This window comes from Thunnus albacares, chromosome 13, assembly GCF_914725855.1.
Source record: "Thunnus albacares chromosome 13, fThuAlb1.1, whole genome shotgun sequence".
Taxonomy (NCBI): domain Eukaryota; kingdom Metazoa; phylum Chordata; class Actinopteri; order Scombriformes; family Scombridae; genus Thunnus; species Thunnus albacares.
This window is the reverse complement of record NC_058118.1, coordinates 10,090,223-10,110,899: the sequence shown is the minus strand read 5'-3', so window position 1 is coordinate 10,110,899 and position 20,677 is coordinate 10,090,223. Positions and strand designations below refer to the sequence as shown.

The following is a 20,677-nucleotide window of genomic DNA, read 5'->3' as shown; positions in this document are numbered from 1 at the left end:
ATCCCCTTCAGTGCTTTCAATGTAAGTGTAAATGGAGGCCAAAATCCAAAATTCATTTTGTGCAAAAATGTATTTAAAACTTTATCTGAAGCATAAATTTCCCAGTGAACCCAGCACTTCACCGTCTTAATGACTTGTCACTCCTGGAAAAAGGCACACAAGATATGGTTGGCTGCTATGTCAGCAGCAAAGAAGCTTATTGCATGTTGGATACATTGGATATCCCCACAAACTTTGATAGTAAAACACTTGCTCAACACCCTTTTGGACATTATGTTTCATGAACTATCAGCTGCGAGAATAAACACAGCCTCTCCCTCCACTGTAGGTCTGTGAGAAGATGGAATAGTGGCCATGAAAAACTTCCTATAAGCAACAACTAACCCACTTCTTAAGTTCTCTCTTGACCCATCATTATATTTGCATAGATTTACCATTTAAAATCCTGTACTTTCTTTTTTTAAAAAAACAAAATCAATAAACACTGAATTACAAAAAAAAAAGTTTATCTGAACTTATATGAGGTTTCACCAGTCTGAGTTAGTCATATCAAGTGGATATCTGCCACATTTACAGTCTTTTTAGAATCAAATTCCCTCTTTGTGTTTTGTCGGACAGTGTTTACCTGTTGAGCTGTGTTGGAATTATAGTAACAAAAAGAGAGACTTTGGCACTAAAAAGAAAGACTGTAATGTTGAAAGATATCTACTTGGTTTGACTAATTTGTTTAATGTTTTTATTAAGAAATATGGCACATGAGAAGAAAAAAATGTCAGTTTAATAATAAGAATCAGTTAAAACATAGAAACATAATAATAATAGTATAATCAAAGTACTGTGCAACTCAATGGATCAAAAGAAAAACAAGCCATACTTTCTGCCTTTTTAAAGGTGTTTTTATACTATTCAAAGTTCAAACCCACAAAAACTAAACAAAACAAGAGACAAACAAAAGAATAAAAACTGGATGAAGCTTCATATTAACTTCAGATAAACTTTTATATAAAGTCTTGCACAGAAGGAGGACTGTGGGTTTTGGCCCCCATCACTTGAATATTGTTTTCAGACAGATCTGTCCTTTAAAACATATTGTTTCTTTCATGAGAATAATTGTGTCAATGTTCCTCTCCCCTCTCTCAAACAGCTCCTAGTACATTATGTCACTTATACTTACTTATACCATACTTATACTATACTTATTTTTTGTATATTCTTGCGTATTCTTCATTATCAGACAGTTTAGCTCTCATCTTCCTCCTCTGTGTCTCATATTTAAAGCAACACATTTACTGACTTCTCTTTCTTAGTACAACCTGTTGTCATTATGCCTTCCTTAACCTTCCTCTACTGCTATACAATTGTTGTGTCACACAGAATAGTAATAGGAAGAAAATTTTACATTTTATTCAGTTCAGTTGCTTCCACCTACTATCATCAACACTGTCTACATCTACAGTGTGTATACCACCATGTTTTGTGTTTACTGTACTACTTACTTTCCTGGCATTGTGACAGTAAATCATATCATTTGCGAGCTACTGAACTATTTATGACACTCCAATTGTCAATAAACAGATCCTCATCACATGTATGTCTTTATTAAATATTTCTCCTTTGCTGATATGTTTTGACAATGAAAAAATGTAAAACCCCCTGGTAATATTCATGATAGAGATGACCATTTGTGTTTTTGAGCATCTAAATCACAATCACATGCCCTTTAATCCAACTCATCAATGGCTTCTTTTTGCTGATGGCATGCTTTATATTTCTCCTAGTCTTAACGGAGCCATATCAGTAGCAGACAGTGACCCTCTTGTAGGCTACTCTTCCAAGAAACATCACTGATGGATGGCTGGATATAAATTATTTAAAAGCCCACTACCAAGCCACTACACACTAATTTTGTGTGTAAACTCATTTCAATCTCATATTCCGACTTTGTTGGTTCCAGGGCCAGCCTTTAGCTGTTTTAGGCCTTATATGAGATTTTTCTTTGAGAGTTCCCCAAGCATCTTTATCTTTTTCTGTAATGTTAAAATGCCATCTAGATGGCAACAGTTAAAACTGGAAGTGTTTTGAGTACATTTTTGTCCTGTATGTGCATGGGGTGGTATTGCTACCGAAGATTTTGGGCCTCGTGAGGCTCAGTCTGTTTTGTGATGAAACTGTTTATTTGCTGTAATTACAAAAAGTTGAAACAGTAAACAGTATTATGTCTAATCTTTTTAGAAAAACTCATGAGATAAATCTGTCAATTCTCATGGGTCATGGGGGGGCTAGAGTCTATCTCAGCTCAAAAGTGAGCTTCTTCAGGCAATGATGTGGCACTGCTGGCCTTCTTCTGGCCTGGACAAAATGGATGTGAGCCTGAAATGGCCCGCATGTAAAATAACAAATATGGCCCAAGTATCCCTGATCAAATGTGGGCTTTTTTTGGTAAAGATGCTGTGCTCTCAGGTATGTATATTCTGGATGTGGGCTGGTTCTGGTTTATCTGGTTTGTTCTTGGTTGACATATGGCTTGCTTGTGGCCCAGATCCGGGAAACAAGAGCGGACCGCCCAAGCGCCATCATTCCACGTGGTATGTGGGCCGGATGAAAGTGCCGAAAATGTTGGGTGTGGGCCGAATCTGGGCCACAGCAATTTTGCTATCTGGGAGGTTAAGTTGGGTTAGGTTGGGTTAGGTTAGACTTTATTGTCATTATATAATACAGCAGTGGTATGCAAATAGCAGTCCTTAGGTCAAAACCGGCCCTTAAGCAAAAATATTTGGCCCCCTGAAGTTTTGGTGTGTGAATTCTAACACTGCTTTAATTCCACAACTTTAGCCTATTGGAGCATAAAAGATTTGTTGTTCACAGACACAAATAGGTAGTGTTTATAACTCTTTTAGCCTTCAGTTACAAGTGGGAAAAATAAAAATAAATTAACAAAGAATAGAAGCTTTTGTTTCCACTTTGCCTGTTAATGGCCTCCCGATGTAAAATCCTGAAAAAACTGGCCCATGGTTGAACCTAATTGCTGACCCCTGCAATACATGATTTCATAATGAAATGCAGTTGTAACCACCTCAGTAATACACACACAGAAATGGTTAACACGAGACAAAGAAATTAAATTGGTCAAAATTATAAAGAACAAGATAGAATTTAAAAAAAACTAAAGTAATAGTAGCACGGAGGGTAGAAACAACATGTAGCTACATGCAAACAATATGTACAATAACATACATATAATACCAAAACCAATCTAAGCTGACATTGGGTGAGAGACGGGGTACACCAATCACAGGGCTAACATATAGTATAGATATATACACCTACGAGTAATTTAGAGTCACCAATTAACCTAACATGTTTTTGGTCTGTGGGAGGAAACTAGAGCATCCGGAGAGAATGGGGAGAACATGCAAACTCCACATAGAAAGGCGCCAGACGGCCAGTGGTTCAAACCCAAAACGTTCTTGCTGTGAGACGACAGTGCTAACCACAATGACCCCACATAAAATATGTACCCTACAAAATGTACAAAACCGTGACTGTTTAAAGTTCCCCTCCCCTCAAAAATGTGTTTTTATTCTTGTTCCTTCAGTTGAATGTTTGAGCTTCACTGTGCAGATTGATGTATGAACGGAGTTTGACACTAGAAGGCTGTTTTCACATTAAACTGCTGAAAGTGGAAAGTTTGTCTGTGCTTTATGAAAATCAGATTTTAAGGGGCGGGTCTACAAGCATGATTTGTGACATCACAACTATTTTGAAGCCAATCTTGCTCCAATATTCAACTTACACAAGTGTGATGTGGAAACTTGAGGCCTCCAGTGCACAAACACTGAGAATGAACTTTACAGTGAAGTAAGAGACCTCCTGTGTCCAGCAGCTAAACTTCTGAAATGAAATATATTTACATATTTATAGATTCTGAAATTTCTAATAAGGGAGAAGGAGTAGATGTAATTTTTAAGGATTTTAACAAGATAATTGAACTTTTTTTGTGTGGAAAAAACATATCAGACACAAATTATCATTCAAAGCAAAATATTTAATATAGCCTACATCTTAAAACATGTCTGAATGGAATCTTTAATATTTATAAAACATCCTCAGTCTTTTATGAATATATATTTTTCTAACTTTAAGTTTTCTTTCAGTTTTTTTATTTTGCCACAGATGAGACTCCATACCAGACTCAACGTCTGGATGTGACGTCACCGGCCGGGCGGGGCAAACATTCCTGCTGCTGTCTACTTTTGTCTCTACGTGGAGGAGGCAGGACCGCAAACTGGACGCTGTCTGGAATTTCAGGCGCACCGACAGTGAGTACCAATTTCCTGGCAACTTCTTAACCAAGAGCTACTTACAGACAGAGTTTGTCTCAGATGTATTTTTTGCTAAAATAGCACCTTTGTCCTAACCCTTCTCTTTGTTTGAGAGCCGTTATCCACTGTTTGGACGGTTGGATTTGCAGGAGTAAACGGATAGTTTCCTGCCTGTAAAACTTGCACGTCTGGCGCTAGCCGGGTAGCTTTAGCTACACCTTCACTGTAGCCTATTCATCCCATCAGGGCGCTGGATAGATACTAGAAATACTGAAATAAAGTAGCCTTTGAGCCCTACAATTTGACACCAGGTAACGTTTAGTAGATGTAACTCTAAGACATAATTAAAGTAACTTAAAATAAAAATAAAAACCTAGATATAAGTAGCTATAAATTCAGTATACGTTTTGAAAATTATACAGAAAGTGTATGCTCTCTTTTTAAGTTTGGAAATATCAACATTTATGAACATGAGGCAGGTCGGTTCCGTTAGCATACCGGCGCCTACCGGAGGAAGTCGCATAGGTGGAGCCTTACATTTAAAAGATCTCCACATTAGCATTGAGCCATGTAAACACTGATTATAGTCAACTAAAGCCTTGTGTAAGATTTCCTTTCAGTGCTAGGCGTGTGTGTTTGCTCTTCTGATCTGTTTTCTTTCTTTTTCTTGTTGACACTTGAGGCAATATGATGCATGCATAGCTCTAGTAAATGATTTACCCTTTGTTTAATTGATCTTTCCCTCCCTCTCTGTGTGCCACATTTCTTAAAATTTATGGGACATAGAATTGCAAAGTGGAGTTTCCCCTCACTGCACATCAACTGGTATATCTGATACTTCAAAAGACTTAGTCTGGGTGTTGCAGTATATTGGGAAAGGCCAGTGATTGTTTTAACAGTGAAATGAAGCAGCCTCTTTTGTTACTCAGTTTATTTGTGCCTGTGTAAAACAGCGGCCTATGTAATGTTGTTTACTACTCTGAATGATTTACCAGATTTTTCCTGTGGATCCATCTGGGGCAGCAACACACTTACATCTGGGATCCCAATTGTGGATCACTGTTGAGAAATAGTTGAACGACTCTCTATCTGATGGTGTTGGAGAAACCCACATTTTAACTCGATAAATATTGTTACTTGGAACAAGAAGTGTGTTGTGAATACAGCTCCTCATCAGTGGTCATTTCCCTTCCAACAGTTCTTGCTGTCTGTCCTTGGTGAAAGTCATGTTTTCATTTGTATGGAGGCGTACTTTGATCATGAAAAATGTTTAATTATTAAAGAAAGTAACAGGACTCAGCGGACATAGTTTTGTTCAAGTGGAAAAAGTGTTGTGTGCACTTCCTTTTGTGGGAAAGAGGGGAAAAAAGAAAAGTTAATTTGAACTCTGTCTGTCATTAACCTGATTGGTGTGTTCAAATCGCCCATGAATGTGCATGTGAGGTATGTATAGTATGTTTTACGATAGCTCGAGTAAAATGTGAGATTCCCTTGTTCATGCTGTGGAGAACCACATGAGAGCAGAGCATGTTGGTGATTTAAATACAGACATTACGTGTCTGATGTTATCTCTGTAAAGACAAACCAGACAGTCAAGAAGGAGGAGGAGGGAGGGTGCTTATATTCGTGGTTCCGCCCTCGCACACGCTCACACCTGTGCGAGTGAACAGGTTGCTCCACTTTCTGTGCTGACGGGCTTTTAAAACAAGTGCCTCCACTTGTTTTTCAAAGGGCGTGAAAGTGATCGAGTTATTTATAAGCTGCACCTGTTTTCACCTGATTTGTTTTTTTACTCTTAGTTCTGTAACTGTTTTGATTTTTTTTTAAATCAGATTAGCTGTATCTGTTCTTAAAACTGAATCTAGTCACAGTTAATTCCAGAAAGTACAATCTGAAAATGCACATTTTGAAAATAAAAAAATGTTTAGAAGTTTTTAATCTTGATCAACACTGAAACACAGATCGTGTTAGATAATCTAACTATAATATTGGCTGTAAAAAAAACATGATCTCTGAGTCACCAAAATTCGGTGAAGGTTGGCTTTAGAAGTTATGTGAAAACACAACCTCCTCTGCGGATTACTTTTACAACAAAAAATAATAACGTAATGAGGCTCCAAATAGAAAGTCTCTCATTGTTTGCATCCTTTGTTTGGAAGTTCAAGTTCAGCTACATAACAATGGCCTCGGAACAAGGAGGGATACAGTGTCTTGCTCACAGGCACTTTGGCAAAAAGGGTGGTATTTTACAGTTAAATGTGCCTTGTGCAGTCTGATTGCAGTGTTTAAAAGATAACACGTTACAGTATTTTTGTTGAGTAATGACAAACCTTTGTAGGTGTGTCTGCAGAAACGGCCTCAACTCAACTGATTCAGCAGGACCTCAGTAACCTGTCCAATGACATTTTTAAGTGATGGGTGGTAGTGATTGCAGTGTTAACACCTTTTCTAGCATGACCTGTTGCATTTACTCTCTATATCTTCCTTCCATTTGGTGAAAAGTAGTTTACTACGGAGAGCAAGTTGTTCCAGTGGTAAAGGTTAGCAGCTCACCATTTCATTTGAATATTTCCATGATGATTCACCATATTTGTACGCTTTTATAATACCCCTAAACCCTGGCCCAGGATGCTATGCATGCAGCTGTACATGATGTTAGAGTTAGGTAAACTCTACATACAATATTCGTTGTCGTCGCCTTTTCTTTTCCTGTCAGTATGGCTGCGCTTATCTTATCCACTCAGCAGTCACAGACTGTATGGTGTTTATGAGTCAGTGTGCTTCACATCTGCAGGCGATTGTCACTAAGTAAAAATGTCCATGTTCTTGCAGACTCTGTTGGGTGTGTGCATATGAACTTGACCACACTTGGGAAGGCTGCCCAAGCTATTTGTGTGCTTCACATTTCCCATGTAACTGTGTGGATAAAACACTGGCAGGGCGGGGTGTGTCAGCTCTACACATTTATTTCGGCCATCTGGGACCAGCCCTCCGCTTTAAATTGACTGAGAGATCCATCAAAGGCGATTGTAAAAAGGCGTAGATGTGCTGTTTTTGGCTTGACAATTAAAGCTGGTGTTTGGAAAGAAATACTTGTGTATGGGTGATATCCAGGCGTAAACTGGAGAGCAAGAGAACTGAGAGAGCCTTTTGGATGAGTGTTGAAACATTTTCAAGAGTAAATATTGTTTTGCTGCTGCTAGATATCACATGACCTGGCTGATTGAAAACCTACACACACTACAGCACTTATATTTAATGAATCTCTTTCAAAAACGTCAAAGTCTTGGAATTTGGAAAATCTTTTCCCAAGATGTTTTGCTTTGTAATGAGTCCAATCATCTGTCAAAAGTATGAAAGCATTTTTCTTATCTATCGAACTCTTGCACTGCAGCCAAGCACTGAAATTTCAATAATGTGCTTGAACTCTATCACGAGTATTGATATGTTTTTAGGCAAACATGAGCCACTCCATTTAGGAGGTTGCTGTTGCGTTCAGAGGAGCGCAGGAATAGTCTCTGCTCTCAAAACACACAGTCCAGCTGTCAAAGACAGCAACTGTCTTTGGAGCCTGACACTCAGAATTCATTTTCTAGCGTTACACAGGATTTATGCGCCATGTTGTAAGGGTGATTACAAATGCTCTATTCTTCTGTACCACCAGTGATACGTCTCACATTTGTCCGCTGCCATCTGTGCCCTTGCTCCGTGTACTTAACCCCTCTTCTGTTTCCACTCTGCCTGTGTCGAGGGTGTGACAAGGGCTGGCAAATGAGGTAATGTTTGTCGGCCCTTATTGTAGACGGGCCGACTTCAGCGGCCACATTTCACATCCTTGTGGAGAAAAGTTAAATATAGCAACACACGCATCGTCATTTTCCTAATCGTTTAGTCAGGAGTTTGTGCTTGCCCTGATTTAGTAGCAGTTTGTGTAAGAAAAACACTCTGTACTCTCTGATTCATGCCACTGTATGAATCAGAGAACAGAGAGAACTTTGATCTCCGTTGCTGATTAAAGTGACAAATCTGACCTTATTATATAGTTATCTAGAACCAGTTTTCTACTCTATATTTTGCTTCTTTATTGTAAACAGAATGATTTCATCTGAATGGCTTCGGTTGGGGAAACTCATTCTTCATTACAAAGACAGGGTATTTAATTCCATCACTTTGTTTTGTTTGCCAGAATAGCATTATAGGAATTGAGTCACATCACGGAGACCACATGGCTACTGTTGATTCATCTTTCATGAATACTATTAATAGTTTCATTCAAGGAGGAGGATGCACGGTTACTGGACTTTTGTCTATTGTTTGTCTTCTTGAATGTGCATCTGTGAGGCTGCTGTGGCCTTCGAAGCCAATTCACCAGTCCAAGCAAAAATAAATACTTTGAATGTTACTAACAATCAGGTGGATAACAATCCATCTGACTAACCGGATATTCAACTATTCCCTAATATGGTTTTACACATGTTGCACTCTGAAACGAGAAATGGCCTTGCCCAGGATTTCTGAGTAATACGCTGTGAAAATCAACAATCTGTACTTAACATCAGGAAATGGGAACACTTTTCTGTCTGGAAAAATCTGTGATCTTTAGTCAACTGCAGCGTAAACCTCATCTTTGTTTTCTGAACACTTGTGTTAGAGAGGAATGCCATCACACCAGTTTAGCCTCGGAGAGCGAGGCAGCACTCCCTGCTTACCTCTCTGTAACTGAAGCACGATCTGCCCAGGCCTCATGCATTCCTCCGCCGCTACAGAACGGGAAGGAGGTACTCGGAGGAATTCCTTATTTTCAGATGGTGACTTTGTCTCGGAGGAGTTTTGGAACACAATGTTTTTAGTCAAGCAAAATAATTCAGATAGTCTCACTCATTTTAGTCTTGTTATGTGATTTGTCTTGTACACATTCAAGTCAAACTTTTTATACTCAGATTTAACAGCTTTATGATGAACTGGCATCAAATTTTTGACAAATAGTCCAAACACAAGGCTCACAAATACTCCAGATGTTATGTTCTCCCATAAAACTTCATCGCTTTTCATTACAGGTATTTCAGTTTGCATGAAAGTTCAACGCAAAAATACAACTCATTAAATTTGATTTGTAGCGCAGTTAAAAACTGTCAGTTTTAGAGGATTTGGAGGATGTGCTGTTGCAGTACACAGATTTATAAGTTTTATGAAATCACCTACTGTAAACAATGAAGTGCTGTAGTTGCAGCACGTCTGGCAGTTATTTTACAGTACGGGCTCATTGCTATACAATGCAACAACAGGAAATTACTTTGATTATGGGAGAGAAAAGTGTTTGGAAAAGGAAAAGAGCTAAAGAAAGAAACCAGAGAGAGCAGTAGATACGATCAGTGGGGGTGGGGATCAGCCTGGATTAGCTAGGAGAACTACTAGTTTTTAGACCTGACAGAAGATGGGATGTGAATTGTGTCTCTGCCTGGGGATGAAAGGTCAAATCCGTGCTGGCAAAGAGGCGGTAGAGTTGAGACTGCTTGGCGAACCACGAGCAGCGAGGTTATTGACCGGAGTTAGCGGTGCTGGCTGAAGACGCAGAAGGTTGCGGCAGTCTGGATAGGTAACAGGGCTGAAAAGAGGTTTACGGAAGGCTGGTGAGGATGAAGTTACCTCTCGAGTCCTTCCTCCTGTCATTTAATGACTCAGTGCTCTTCTTCTCTCTCTGCAGCCCCACCTTTCTCTGACTGACCACCTCAGGTCAATCACAGAAAAATGTCTGGAAAGATAACAAAAGAGGAGATGGAGGAAATGAGGGAGATCTTTGGGAAAATTGGTGAGTAAAAGCCATGTTAGATTAAATTAGCTTCAACTTTACCGTCAATGTGCAGAGTACGGACACAAAGCCAATGAAACGCAGTTAGCATCCAACCAGAAGTGCAAAAATATAGTATTATTTACAGATGAGTGCAGGAGAGTAAGTGCTCCTGCATAAGTGATGCTGTATCTTCCCATATGTACAGTGATGTACATACAAATATTATATATGAAAATATTTTAAATATGTATAAACTAGAGCCTGACCAATGTATCAGTCAGCATATATATGATTTTTTTAAGTTATATAGGCATTTTATGTATATTTGATCCTTTTTCTTAATTCAAGTTTAATATCTATGTACATGTTTTCTTTGTTCTGTGTTTTTTTTTTTATTTATAGTTATTTATAATTCTTAAATTCCCAGTGAGGTTTACTGTTTCAGTGCACTGATGTCATTTTACACAATAAAGTTTATTGTTTAACTGCAACATATCATGCCTCCATTACATATCCTTGCTACAAGAGTTTTGACAACCACATTTGAGGCATCATTGCAAAAAAAAAAGTACATTTATGTATATATTCCGTATAAGATTATCAGCCAATATATCGATATCGGAATTTTTTTTACTCCCTAATATCAATATTGGTATCAGCATCAGCCCCAAAAGTCCAGTATTGGTTGGGCCCAAGTATATACAGAGGAGAAGTGGATAGAGATAGATTGTATGAACAGCATGTCTACATTTGGTTAAGTATGTAGAATATAAACAATACATGTAGGCTATAGGGTTCAGACTGTGCAAAATATGAATAGTTTAAATTATTATTATTTATGTGTTCATGAAAGTACTGTAAACAGTGCAGTAATGAGTGCAATGATGCTATTAGAGTGGTGGTGTGTATTTCGGTTTACCATGACAGGATGTTATTAATTAAACCATTTTAATGAGAACAAACACAAAACATTTGCTGCTTATTTTTTCACTGTAACAAAAAAATGATTTTGAGATCTCACAAGGCTCAATTAACTTCTGATGGGCATTTATTATTATTTCTGACATTTTTTTCTGACAAATGATTAATCAAAAATATAACTGACAGTACAAGTTGTGAAAATAAGTCCCCCTGGTGTCTAATGGTGCTTTTTGTGTTTCTGTAGATCTCGACAGCGATGGATACATCGTTGATTATGAACTCCATGAGCTCCTCAAAGAGGCCGGCCATGCCCTGCCCGGATACATGGTTCGAGAGATCATCCAGAAACTCGATCGCAACAAGGACAATAAGATCAGCTTTGAAGAGTTTTTGTCGGTACGTTAAATGGAGCTCAGAAAAACTTGTTGCTGTTGATCTGCTCGGAGCTTTTTCTTACTGTGAGTTTGTTTTCTGCTCTGCCTGAAGCACCTCGCCCTCCTCGGCTCAGCAAGGCAACTTTTAGCAACTACATGCTCAACAGAGTTGAAAGGCCTCTACACACACACACACACACACACACACAGACTCAGGGAATGTGGAAGTGAGGTCAGCAAAGTGGTGTGGCTTCCAGTATTTTGTTTCAGTGGTGATGAGGGAGCAGTCATTTCCAGAGGCAGCTTCTGGTACAGAACTGCAGCAGGACTCAAACTGTTACGATCAGGAGGGTCGACCACAATGTAGCTGTTGTTCTTTGACAGTTTAAATGTGCTGCTTTAGGATATGTGACTGTTTATTTAGTCATTAGTGAACTTAAGGTATGAAATGACTATGAAAACGACCAAGTGAAACGAATTGAAGTGGATGGTCTTCAAACTGCGTTGTGTCTGAATCTCTGTGACTGAACGTGTTTTGGACTTTGGACTTTAGGCGAGTTTAACTAACTGTAGACTCTGTAGTAGTAATAATAATAATGATCAACTTTATTTATACTGCTCCTTTTTAAAGCAAAGATATACATGTGTAAAGGCTACAAGGCCATTTGCATGTAAAAATCAGCATTAAAATATTTCAGGACAATTAAATCATAAAGAGTGAAATAAATAAAGCAGATAAGACATATTAGAGCTGGAAAAACTAGAACTAGCATTAATAGAAGGTGTTTAAAAAAAAAAAAGATGTGAAATGATTATAATGTGACAAATCCTTTGTCTTTTAATTTTCTCTTATAGATATGACATCTGATTAAAAATAAATAAGAGTATATTTGTGTCTTGTTACTTTCTGAAATGAATGAAAAATGAACAACCCCACTGTATATGTAATGTGTGGAGATAATCACTCTTATGCTTAAGGATTACCTGATTGATCAGTTGATTATTGCGATGATGCGATACTGCGAGTTGACTGTTGCAGTCTGTGATGTTGTGTTCATGTGCTGGCGGGAAGGGACGACATCCGGGACCTCTCAGTTGGCTGCTTGAAAGCATTGTGCCATTGTTTCAGAGAGGTGTGTGCTCCACCACAAGGCTTTGATAAAACTCCACTATACAAAACATGTTCCTACGGATGATAACAAACCAGTTTAAGTGCATGCAGAGTGAAAGTGAATATCCTCCTCAGTGCCCATACATGTGAATATTAAGCTTTAAAAAAAAAAAAAAAAAAAAAGCTTTTAGCTGAGTTGTAGAATTGAGTGGAAATCCATATTGTGTGTGTAAGGTCACGATTGTCTTGTTGTGGTTACCTCTTTTACCTAGAGTGCACAAAAAAAATGCAAGTTGGCACCCTGTGACCTTGTTTATGTTTGTGGTTAAGTGTGCTGTGCTTTTTAAACAGTGCCAGGCTGAATAGCTCATTGTGCTCGAACGCCACACAAGGGCCTGTTGGGCTGTGGTCACTGATGAAGCAGCAATAACTTGAGGTTCAGGAAGTGTCGGACGTATTACCATAGAATATGTATTGTCAAAGCGGCTTTGTCTGTAGCCGATCCGGTGCATCACTGATAAGCTTCATACAGTACGAACGCACATCATAAAGCTCTTTATGGTCCCATTAATTGTTGGTGAGCCTGATTTTAATGTTGGGATGTGGCCAAGTTTGAGGGCGGTGTCAGTGTGGAGGATGATAACGGCTGTGTCACTGTTGATAACCCTAATGACACAATAACACTTCAATACCTATTATTTATTTATTATATTTACTTATGAGTCAATGTGTAATGAAAGCACAATTTCACTTTCAATAACTACAGTGTATTTAAATGCACAACACAACATTAGTTACTATTATGAACCTGACTTCTTCTACTTGGACCTTTTTTATTTTAATACACACTGTTTTTTTTCTGCTTGCTTGTTTGTTTTTTTTTTAGTCCATATATATATATTGTTCAGAAACTCATTTACGAGTCCAGATGTTTTCTCAGGCCTGTAGCTGGTAGGTTGGCTTTATGTTTCATGTCATTGAGAAACTCCAGCTGCACTCCTGTGTCTGGCTGACCTTGGCTGTCATTACGGATAACAGGAGCTCAATAAGACAGCAAGGGATGCAAACAACAGTAAAAGGAGAGAAGATGATTGAGGCTTTTAAAATTGCTTTTACAACTGTATGGCAATTACCCATCATAAGTTTTATGTGTGAAAGGTGACGGTTACAAATCAATTCACCAGAATCATAATATAATAAATCACAACATGTAATTTATCTGGTTGTGAAGTTAGTGCTTACAGAGATATTTAGTCATAATCTCTGTAATGCTGACACGACAAACGTGCTATTAGTAAAATATTAGCCGAAAACACGATGAACACATTTTAATTGGCCAGAGCAAGTTATAGTGGTAAACCTCTACAACACAATCGTTCATCTACAAAATTTCCATAAATATGTCTTTAAACAGTAATGTAGGATCTAAGAGGCTTAGTGGTAATTGGTTTCTGAGTATTCTTTGTTGTTGTTGCAGATCATCCAGGAGCTGAGGGGCAGTGAAATAGCAAAAACTTTCCGCAAGGCCATCAACAGAAAAGAAGGCATTCTGGCTATTGGAGGGACGTCGGAGCTGTCAAGCGAAGGCACACAACACTCGTTCTCTGGTACGTTGGTCTGTTTCCTCCCTCCAGCCGCTGCTAATGTTTGTCATAAACTGTTGACTTTGTACCCTCTTCAGGTACAGACGCTTCGTTTACCATTGAAGAAGCCCATAAAGGACGATATAGCCTACTTTAATGAGTCATTATGAGCAATACTGTGACATTAACTGATACCTGTATATGTTCACCCTTACAGAGGAGGAGCGATATGCTTTTGTAAACTGGATCAACACTGCTCTGGAAAAAGACCCTGACTGCCAACATGTCCTGCCCATGGATCCCAACACAGACTCTCTCTTCACGTCTGTCGGAGACGGTATAGTCCTCTGGTGAGTGTTCCTGTTTTCACTTTTTCACAGGCAGCAACTCCACTATCCCCTCCCTCACCTGCTGTAGCTACCTCTATGAAATAAATATCAAATACCTGCATCTGACTGCACTCACTGTTGTGTTCACATTACGGCTGAATAAAAGAGCCTGTATTGGTCGTCCACAGCAGTGTTTTACCTCACATGACAGTGGAGATAGTGATACTGCTACATTCATAAAAAAATATTCAGAAATTAATACGTATTGTTCCAAATCTATCTATGTATATATGTCAGTAGAAACATTAGTGATTTTTTTTTTTTTTTTTTTTTTGTAAACAGCAAAATGATCAATCTGTCAGTGCCAGACACCATCGATGAGAGGACTATAAATAAGAAGAAGCTGACACCGTTCACAATACAGGTCAGTTAGAGATCAGTGCTGCTTTTTTTCATACTTTTTTTATGTGTTTTTCCTCTCAGCTGACGCTTTATGTACCTTACAGGAGAATCTCAACCTGGCCCTGAACTCAGCTTCTGCCATTGGCTGCCATGTTGTGAACATCGGCGCTTTAGACCTGAAAGAGGGGAAGCCCCACCTGGTGCTGGGCCTGCTGTGGCAGATCATCAAGATCGGCCTGTTTGCTGACATCGAACTCAGCAGAAATGAAGGTACAGGGCATGGTTGAGATTTCCGTTTACATAACGCATGTTTGAGTCTGTGTTCCTATCACTAGGGTTCCCTGGTCTGTTGTCAGGTAGCTTTTAACTGATCATTAACACCCCTCGACAGCACTGGCAGCATTGCTGAGAGACGGGGAAACCCTGGAGGACCTGATGAAGCTGTCTCCAGAAGAACTGCTGCTACGCTGGGCAAACTTTCACCTGGAAAACGCTGGCTGGCAGAAGATCAATAACTTCAGCTCTGACATCAAGGTAGTGCTACTCACTAAAACTGAAAGCACTTTGTTCACACTGTGTATTTAAACACTAAATGAATGCACCTCCTCTGCAAATCATTTTCTAACATGTGCTTTTCTAACCTTATTTGACACTCATTTATTTTCACTTCTTTAGTAACCAGGTCCACTAACACAGGTGTCTATCAGCACACTGGTCCAGGCAGTGTTTGCACAAACTCACTCAAATATCCGCCTGCACTGCTCCAAAAATAGGATTGAATTGTTAGTGTCCCTGTCAGCTAAGATTTCACAAACTGTCAAATGTGTATTTAAGCATTTAAGATATTATTTTGTCTCTCTGGCAAAATGCACTATAGAAGTTAGCTATAGAAGTTCTGATAGATAATGGTAACTATTACAGATTGAAAGTGTTAGTTGGTTGGAAAATGTCATTAAACTTTTCAGCCATAAATCAAGCAGGCAGGTATACGAGGAGTTACTGCACCTGTCCCTGTCTGATCATCCGTGTAATTATTTTCTCATGCTATCGCTTGCTTGACTGTTTTATAGAAATCAGACGTTTTCTGAGAAACCTTTCATTTTCATTCTTTTTATTCTTGTTAGTGTTCAACAAAATATTTTACATATTCTTCAACAGGACACTACATTTTACAGATTAAATCTCTGAAATGTCATTTTAAGATTCATTATTTGTTTCTGCGTATAGTTTCATAGCTGATAGCTTAATATATACCAAATGTAGTGTTCATAAAGCAAATCTAATGCTTACACAAGACTACACGCTCGAAGAAAACATTTAAATACCTCATAGAACAGGTGATGGACAAAATACAAAACAATTTGCTCACTGCAAGTTAAGTTTAGGTTTATCAATACCTCAAAATGTTGCATTTATTAGAGTGCAGCTATCGTAATGAGACAAAAGTTACAGTTATGTTACACAGTGGAATTTCTTTTTTATCAATTAGTAATCTAATTGTTTTTGTTTGTTGGTATTATCTTCCAGGACTCAAGGGCCTATTTCCACCTCCTGAATCAAATCTCTCCAAAAGGCACCGACGAGGAGCAGCCACGCATAGACATCAACATGGCAGGCTTCAGTGTAAGCGCATCGACGGTTGAGAATCTACACCACATGGTGACAGCTGTACAGCATCTCTGATCGTAGTGTTTGTTCTGTGTGTTGTTCAGGAGAAAGACGACATGAAGAGGGCAGAAGCCATGCTGCAGCAGGCGGACAGGCTCAGCTGTCGACAGTTTGTCACCCCAGCTGACGTCGTCAGTGGAAACCCCAAACTCAACCTTGCCTTTGTGGCTAATCTGTTTAACAAATATCCAGCTCTGACCAAACCTGAGAATGAGGACATTGACTGGGGACTGTTGGAAGGTGGGTATGGAGAGCAGGAGGAGTTTACTCAAATTTCAGATTAGAGCTTTGTAGACTTTTCACAAGTTATCCCATATATGTGTCAGCTGCTATCATGGAGGTCTACTGGAGAATTGGCTTTGATATTTATTAACATTACAACCTGGATAGAAAAAATCCTCTGTAACTTGCAAGTGAATTCAGTAATAATAAGAAATTTGTTTGATAAAGTGGATTTTTTTTTTAATGTAGACTAAATTGAAACAAGAAACTGTCTTGTCTTCCATCTTTGCCCCAAAGCTCAAACACCAAAGCAACAGAGTTGCAGCCTAAAAACAACCAGCTCTGAACAAACAACAGTTTTTTGTTAGCTACCTAACTGGCCTACAGGCTTTTTTTGCATAGAAACTCGTTTTCATTAGGATGTGACAACAAAACACTCCTAACTTTGGTTCCCATTGTATACAGATCACATGTTTACAACAAGTCAGTGACAACCAGATAACTGTGGTTTGAGCTAACAGAGTGATATCAGAGGCATCAGAAACGTAAATAAGAGCAACAAGCTGCATGTTTTAAACCACACTGACTATTACTGAGACCTCCAGTAAATCCCATGATCCTTTTCTGTCTAGGTGAGACACGAGAAGAGAGGACGTTCCGAAACTGGATGAACTCCCTGGGGGTAAACCCACATGTCAATCATCTTTATGGGTACGTACCACTGACGAAATACGAGGAGTTTGTTTCACTCCTGCATACACTGGCATCTGAATATTTATGTAATTTTAATAAATATCAAACACAATATTGTCTTGTAGAGACCTGCAGGATGCCATGGTCATCCTTCAACTCTACGAGAGGATTAAAGTGCCTGTTGACTGGAACAACAAGGTCAACAAGCCGCCTTACCCCAAGCTGGGAACCAACATGAAAAAGGTAAATTAAGATTTCCATTAAACATTATCCAAGAAAAAAATCCTCAATGGCTGTCTTTTGCCAATTATTTTATTTTTCTGCTCCAAGTTGGAGAATTGCAACTATGCAGTGGAACTGGGCAAAACAGCCAAGTTCTCCCTCGTTGGCATCGGCGGGCAGGACCTGAACGACGGCAACGCTACCCTGACTCTGGCACTGGTGTGGCAGCTAATGAGAAGGTGAAACATCACTTCACACTTCGTTTTTCCAAGTCTTTCAGTAAAAAAAACATAAGTTAACCAGAGTGTCCAGTTCACATGCATAATAAATACAGTGCCTCTCCTCTCTCTCAGGTATACATTGAATGTACTGGAGGAACTGGGCGATGGACAGAAAGTAAATGATGACATCATTGTAAAGTGGGTCAACGAAACATTGGCAGAGGCTGGAAAATCAACTAAGATTTCAAGCTTTAAGGTGAACCAGTCTTCCCACTTTTTGCTTACATTGCTGTGAAAATAACTGTGAATGTAGATTAACCAAAAACTGGGAGCAGATGTTAACTTGGTGTAAGGAGCTTTAACGTTTTCACTTCTTTAAACTGCAGATAAGGATCTTTATCTCTGAGTCTCAGTGCAAACCACTGAATTTTATCCTGTGTGTTTGATCCTTGATCTTTGTTTTGTGTGGTGATCAGGACAAGGAGATCAGCAGCAGCTTGGCAGTATTGGAACTGATCGACGCCATCCAGCCCGGCAGCATCAACTACGACCTGATAAAAACTGGCAGCCTTTCCGAAGACGACAAGCTGGAGAATGCCAAGTAAGATTTTTCTGTGAACAAAACCAGAAAAACAACCAGCCACTTGTGATTTTATTTCGTTCACTACGTTTAAACAGTTTCATACAAGTAATCCTCTCTGTCCTTCCTTAGATACGCCGTCTCTATGGCGAGGAAGATCGGAGCTCGTGTCTACGCTCTCCCAGAAGACCTTGTGGAGGTCAAGCCCAAGATGGTGATGACAGTCTTTGCCTGCTTGATGGGTCGGGGGATGAAGAGAGTCTAAGAGACTGGCTGCGATCATTGTGACACTTACTATACTCGTACCCACAAACCATTAGTGTTTTGAAAGAGCCCCCAACTGAAGGAATGAAGAATGTTTTTTTGAATGAGTATAACATGAAGTCAAAATCAGAAATTTGCATGCACCCCCGCCTCTTTTGATTAACGGAGGTGTTACCTGAAGAATCATGTCCTGTCCTCTTATTTAAAAATGAGCCCACATTATAAATTTCAGAAGAGCTGGGCCTCCTGTTACAGGACAACTTGTTACTTTCAATATGCAGAACTCTTGATTAATGTATAAGAATGCTGTTTTTTAAAACGAGTATGCATATTTCCAGCTGCAAGGTTGTTTACATATTTTTACTCAGACTGATAAGTAAATTATATCCTTGACTAAGCATCACACATTCCTGAATACCATACTTATGAGTAAATGCTTGACAAGGCAAAAGAGAGGCAGGATGTTTAGGTGGAGCACATGTCATATAAACGCCTAAACATCCCTTCTCACTCAATGAAGTACAAGCATGTCTTAATAACTGGCACCATAAACTTCTACATATCTGTATACAGAAGCCATAAGGTCAAAATATAGTAATGACCAGCCTGTATGTGCTGTCTGTATTCCTGTACTCGTCATTTGTTTTGTTTCTTGGGATTATTACGCGAGGTAAAATGCTGTTTTTTTTGTTTTTTTTGGGGGGGTGTCTGGTCTTTGTTGTATTGGGCTTCTGTTTTTGTCTGTTACGTTGGATAAGGAGCAGGCTGACTGGACTCTCCTGGCTTCTGCTGTGCCTTCTTGTCTCAAAGATGATTTGTACTTGTACTTTGAGGTTTTTCCCTTTTTTTCCCTTTTTGTATTCATCATTACCAAATATAAACAGTAACTTCATTCCAGGTAGCTTCATGATATTCTATGACAGTGGCCGAATTGTATTTGGTCTCGTTTTCATGTCTACTCTTAAAGCGCTTCACATGTAACAATAAATATGACTTTGAAAACGACTACAGTGTTATATCTTTGTCAGAGTCCACCACAATCTGTAAATCCACTGCTGTTATCTTGACTGAGCAATGACAGTGAATCAAATGTGCTTATATTATTTATCTCTCTGGTTTAGAACTATTTTTAAATGAAACCTCTTTAAATATCACAGTCAATATCTTCTGAAATTTAACACATATTTGCCATGAACAGTTTATGATAAGAGAATGTGTAGACTTTTAAACTACATTTTTCTTACATATAAAGTTGTATATCTTCACATGAATTTTTCCCCTTTTGAAACAATGCTACAGGTATGTCATGGAAAGAAAAAGTTCCCTTTTTTTTGTTTCACAACCCTGTTAAAATATCAATAATTAGATAAAGTGAACTTTAAAGCCATGAAGATGCAAGACCAGAGCTCAACATCTGATCATAAATACTGTGTAGCATCCTTTTAGCATCATTCAGGCATCTGTTCAGGCTAATAAAGTCATGTGCACACTTGCTTTTAAGTAAATGAAATGTTGAATTTGAAAGTTGTTGAGTTTGAAAGTTAGTTCTTTACCTCTGAAACAAGTTGTCTAAAGAATCTCAACGCAGCGTCCATGTAGAAGTTGGAGCTTTCAGTCACATCACACTCATCCTCATCCTCAGCAGAAGGAGTTGTCATGGTATTGTAGATGTTCAAATAAACTACTAGATGGACCTTGTGGTGATATTGTTTTTGTCACCTGCTGTTTCCAAAGTCAAAAACAAACTTAAATCTCAATTTTTAAGCAAACGTGGACGAGACATCCTTCAATTGTTCAAAAAGAAATTTCTTCAAAAAATGTTCAAAGAAATTTTAACATTTGTATTTCCATTTCTCCATTTACTGAGAAACATCATGTCATATGATTAAAACCTTGTGGTGATATTTTATTAGCTGAATTACATTTACCTCAAACAACAACAACCTGCCGGAGGAAGACAGCAGACACTAACTT

The 20,677-nt window shown here is 38.7% G+C and overlaps 1 protein-coding gene across 1 annotated transcript; it reads left to right on the top strand.

The window, feature by feature from the left end:
- The first annotated feature begins 4,214 nt into the window (after positions 1-4,214).
- LOC122995555 (plastin-3) lies at positions 4,215-19,708 on the top strand. Its single transcript, XM_044370862.1, has 16 exons — positions 4,215-4,319; positions 10,027-10,131; positions 11,279-11,430; positions 13,997-14,126; positions 14,320-14,452; positions 14,774-14,855; positions 14,938-15,103; positions 15,225-15,367; positions 16,361-16,456; positions 16,546-16,741; positions 17,356-17,434; positions 17,542-17,659; positions 17,747-17,877; positions 17,992-18,115; positions 18,336-18,460; positions 18,572-19,708. Exons 2-16 carry the CDS (start codon positions 10,071-10,073, stop codon positions 18,702-18,704), a joined length of 1,869 nt encoding a protein of 622 aa, XP_044226797.1. The 5' UTR covers positions 4,215-4,319; positions 10,027-10,070; the 3' UTR covers positions 18,705-19,708.
- Positions 19,709-20,677: the final 969 nt, after the last annotated feature.

Excerpts from the sequence above, each read along its gene's own strand:
- LOC122995555 (XM_044370862.1), top strand. The coding sequence starts at position 10,071 with ATGTCTGGAAAGATAACAAAAGAGGAGATGGAGGAAATGAGGGAGATC. Across the intron at positions 11,431-13,996 it reads GCTTTGAAGAGTTTTTGTCG|ATCATCCAGGAGCTGAGGGG; the intron begins GTACGTTAAATG and ends TTGTTGTTGCAG. Across the intron at positions 14,453-14,773 it reads GGAGACGGTATAGTCCTCTG|CAAAATGATCAATCTGTCAG; the intron begins GTGAGTGTTCCT and ends TTTTGTAAACAG.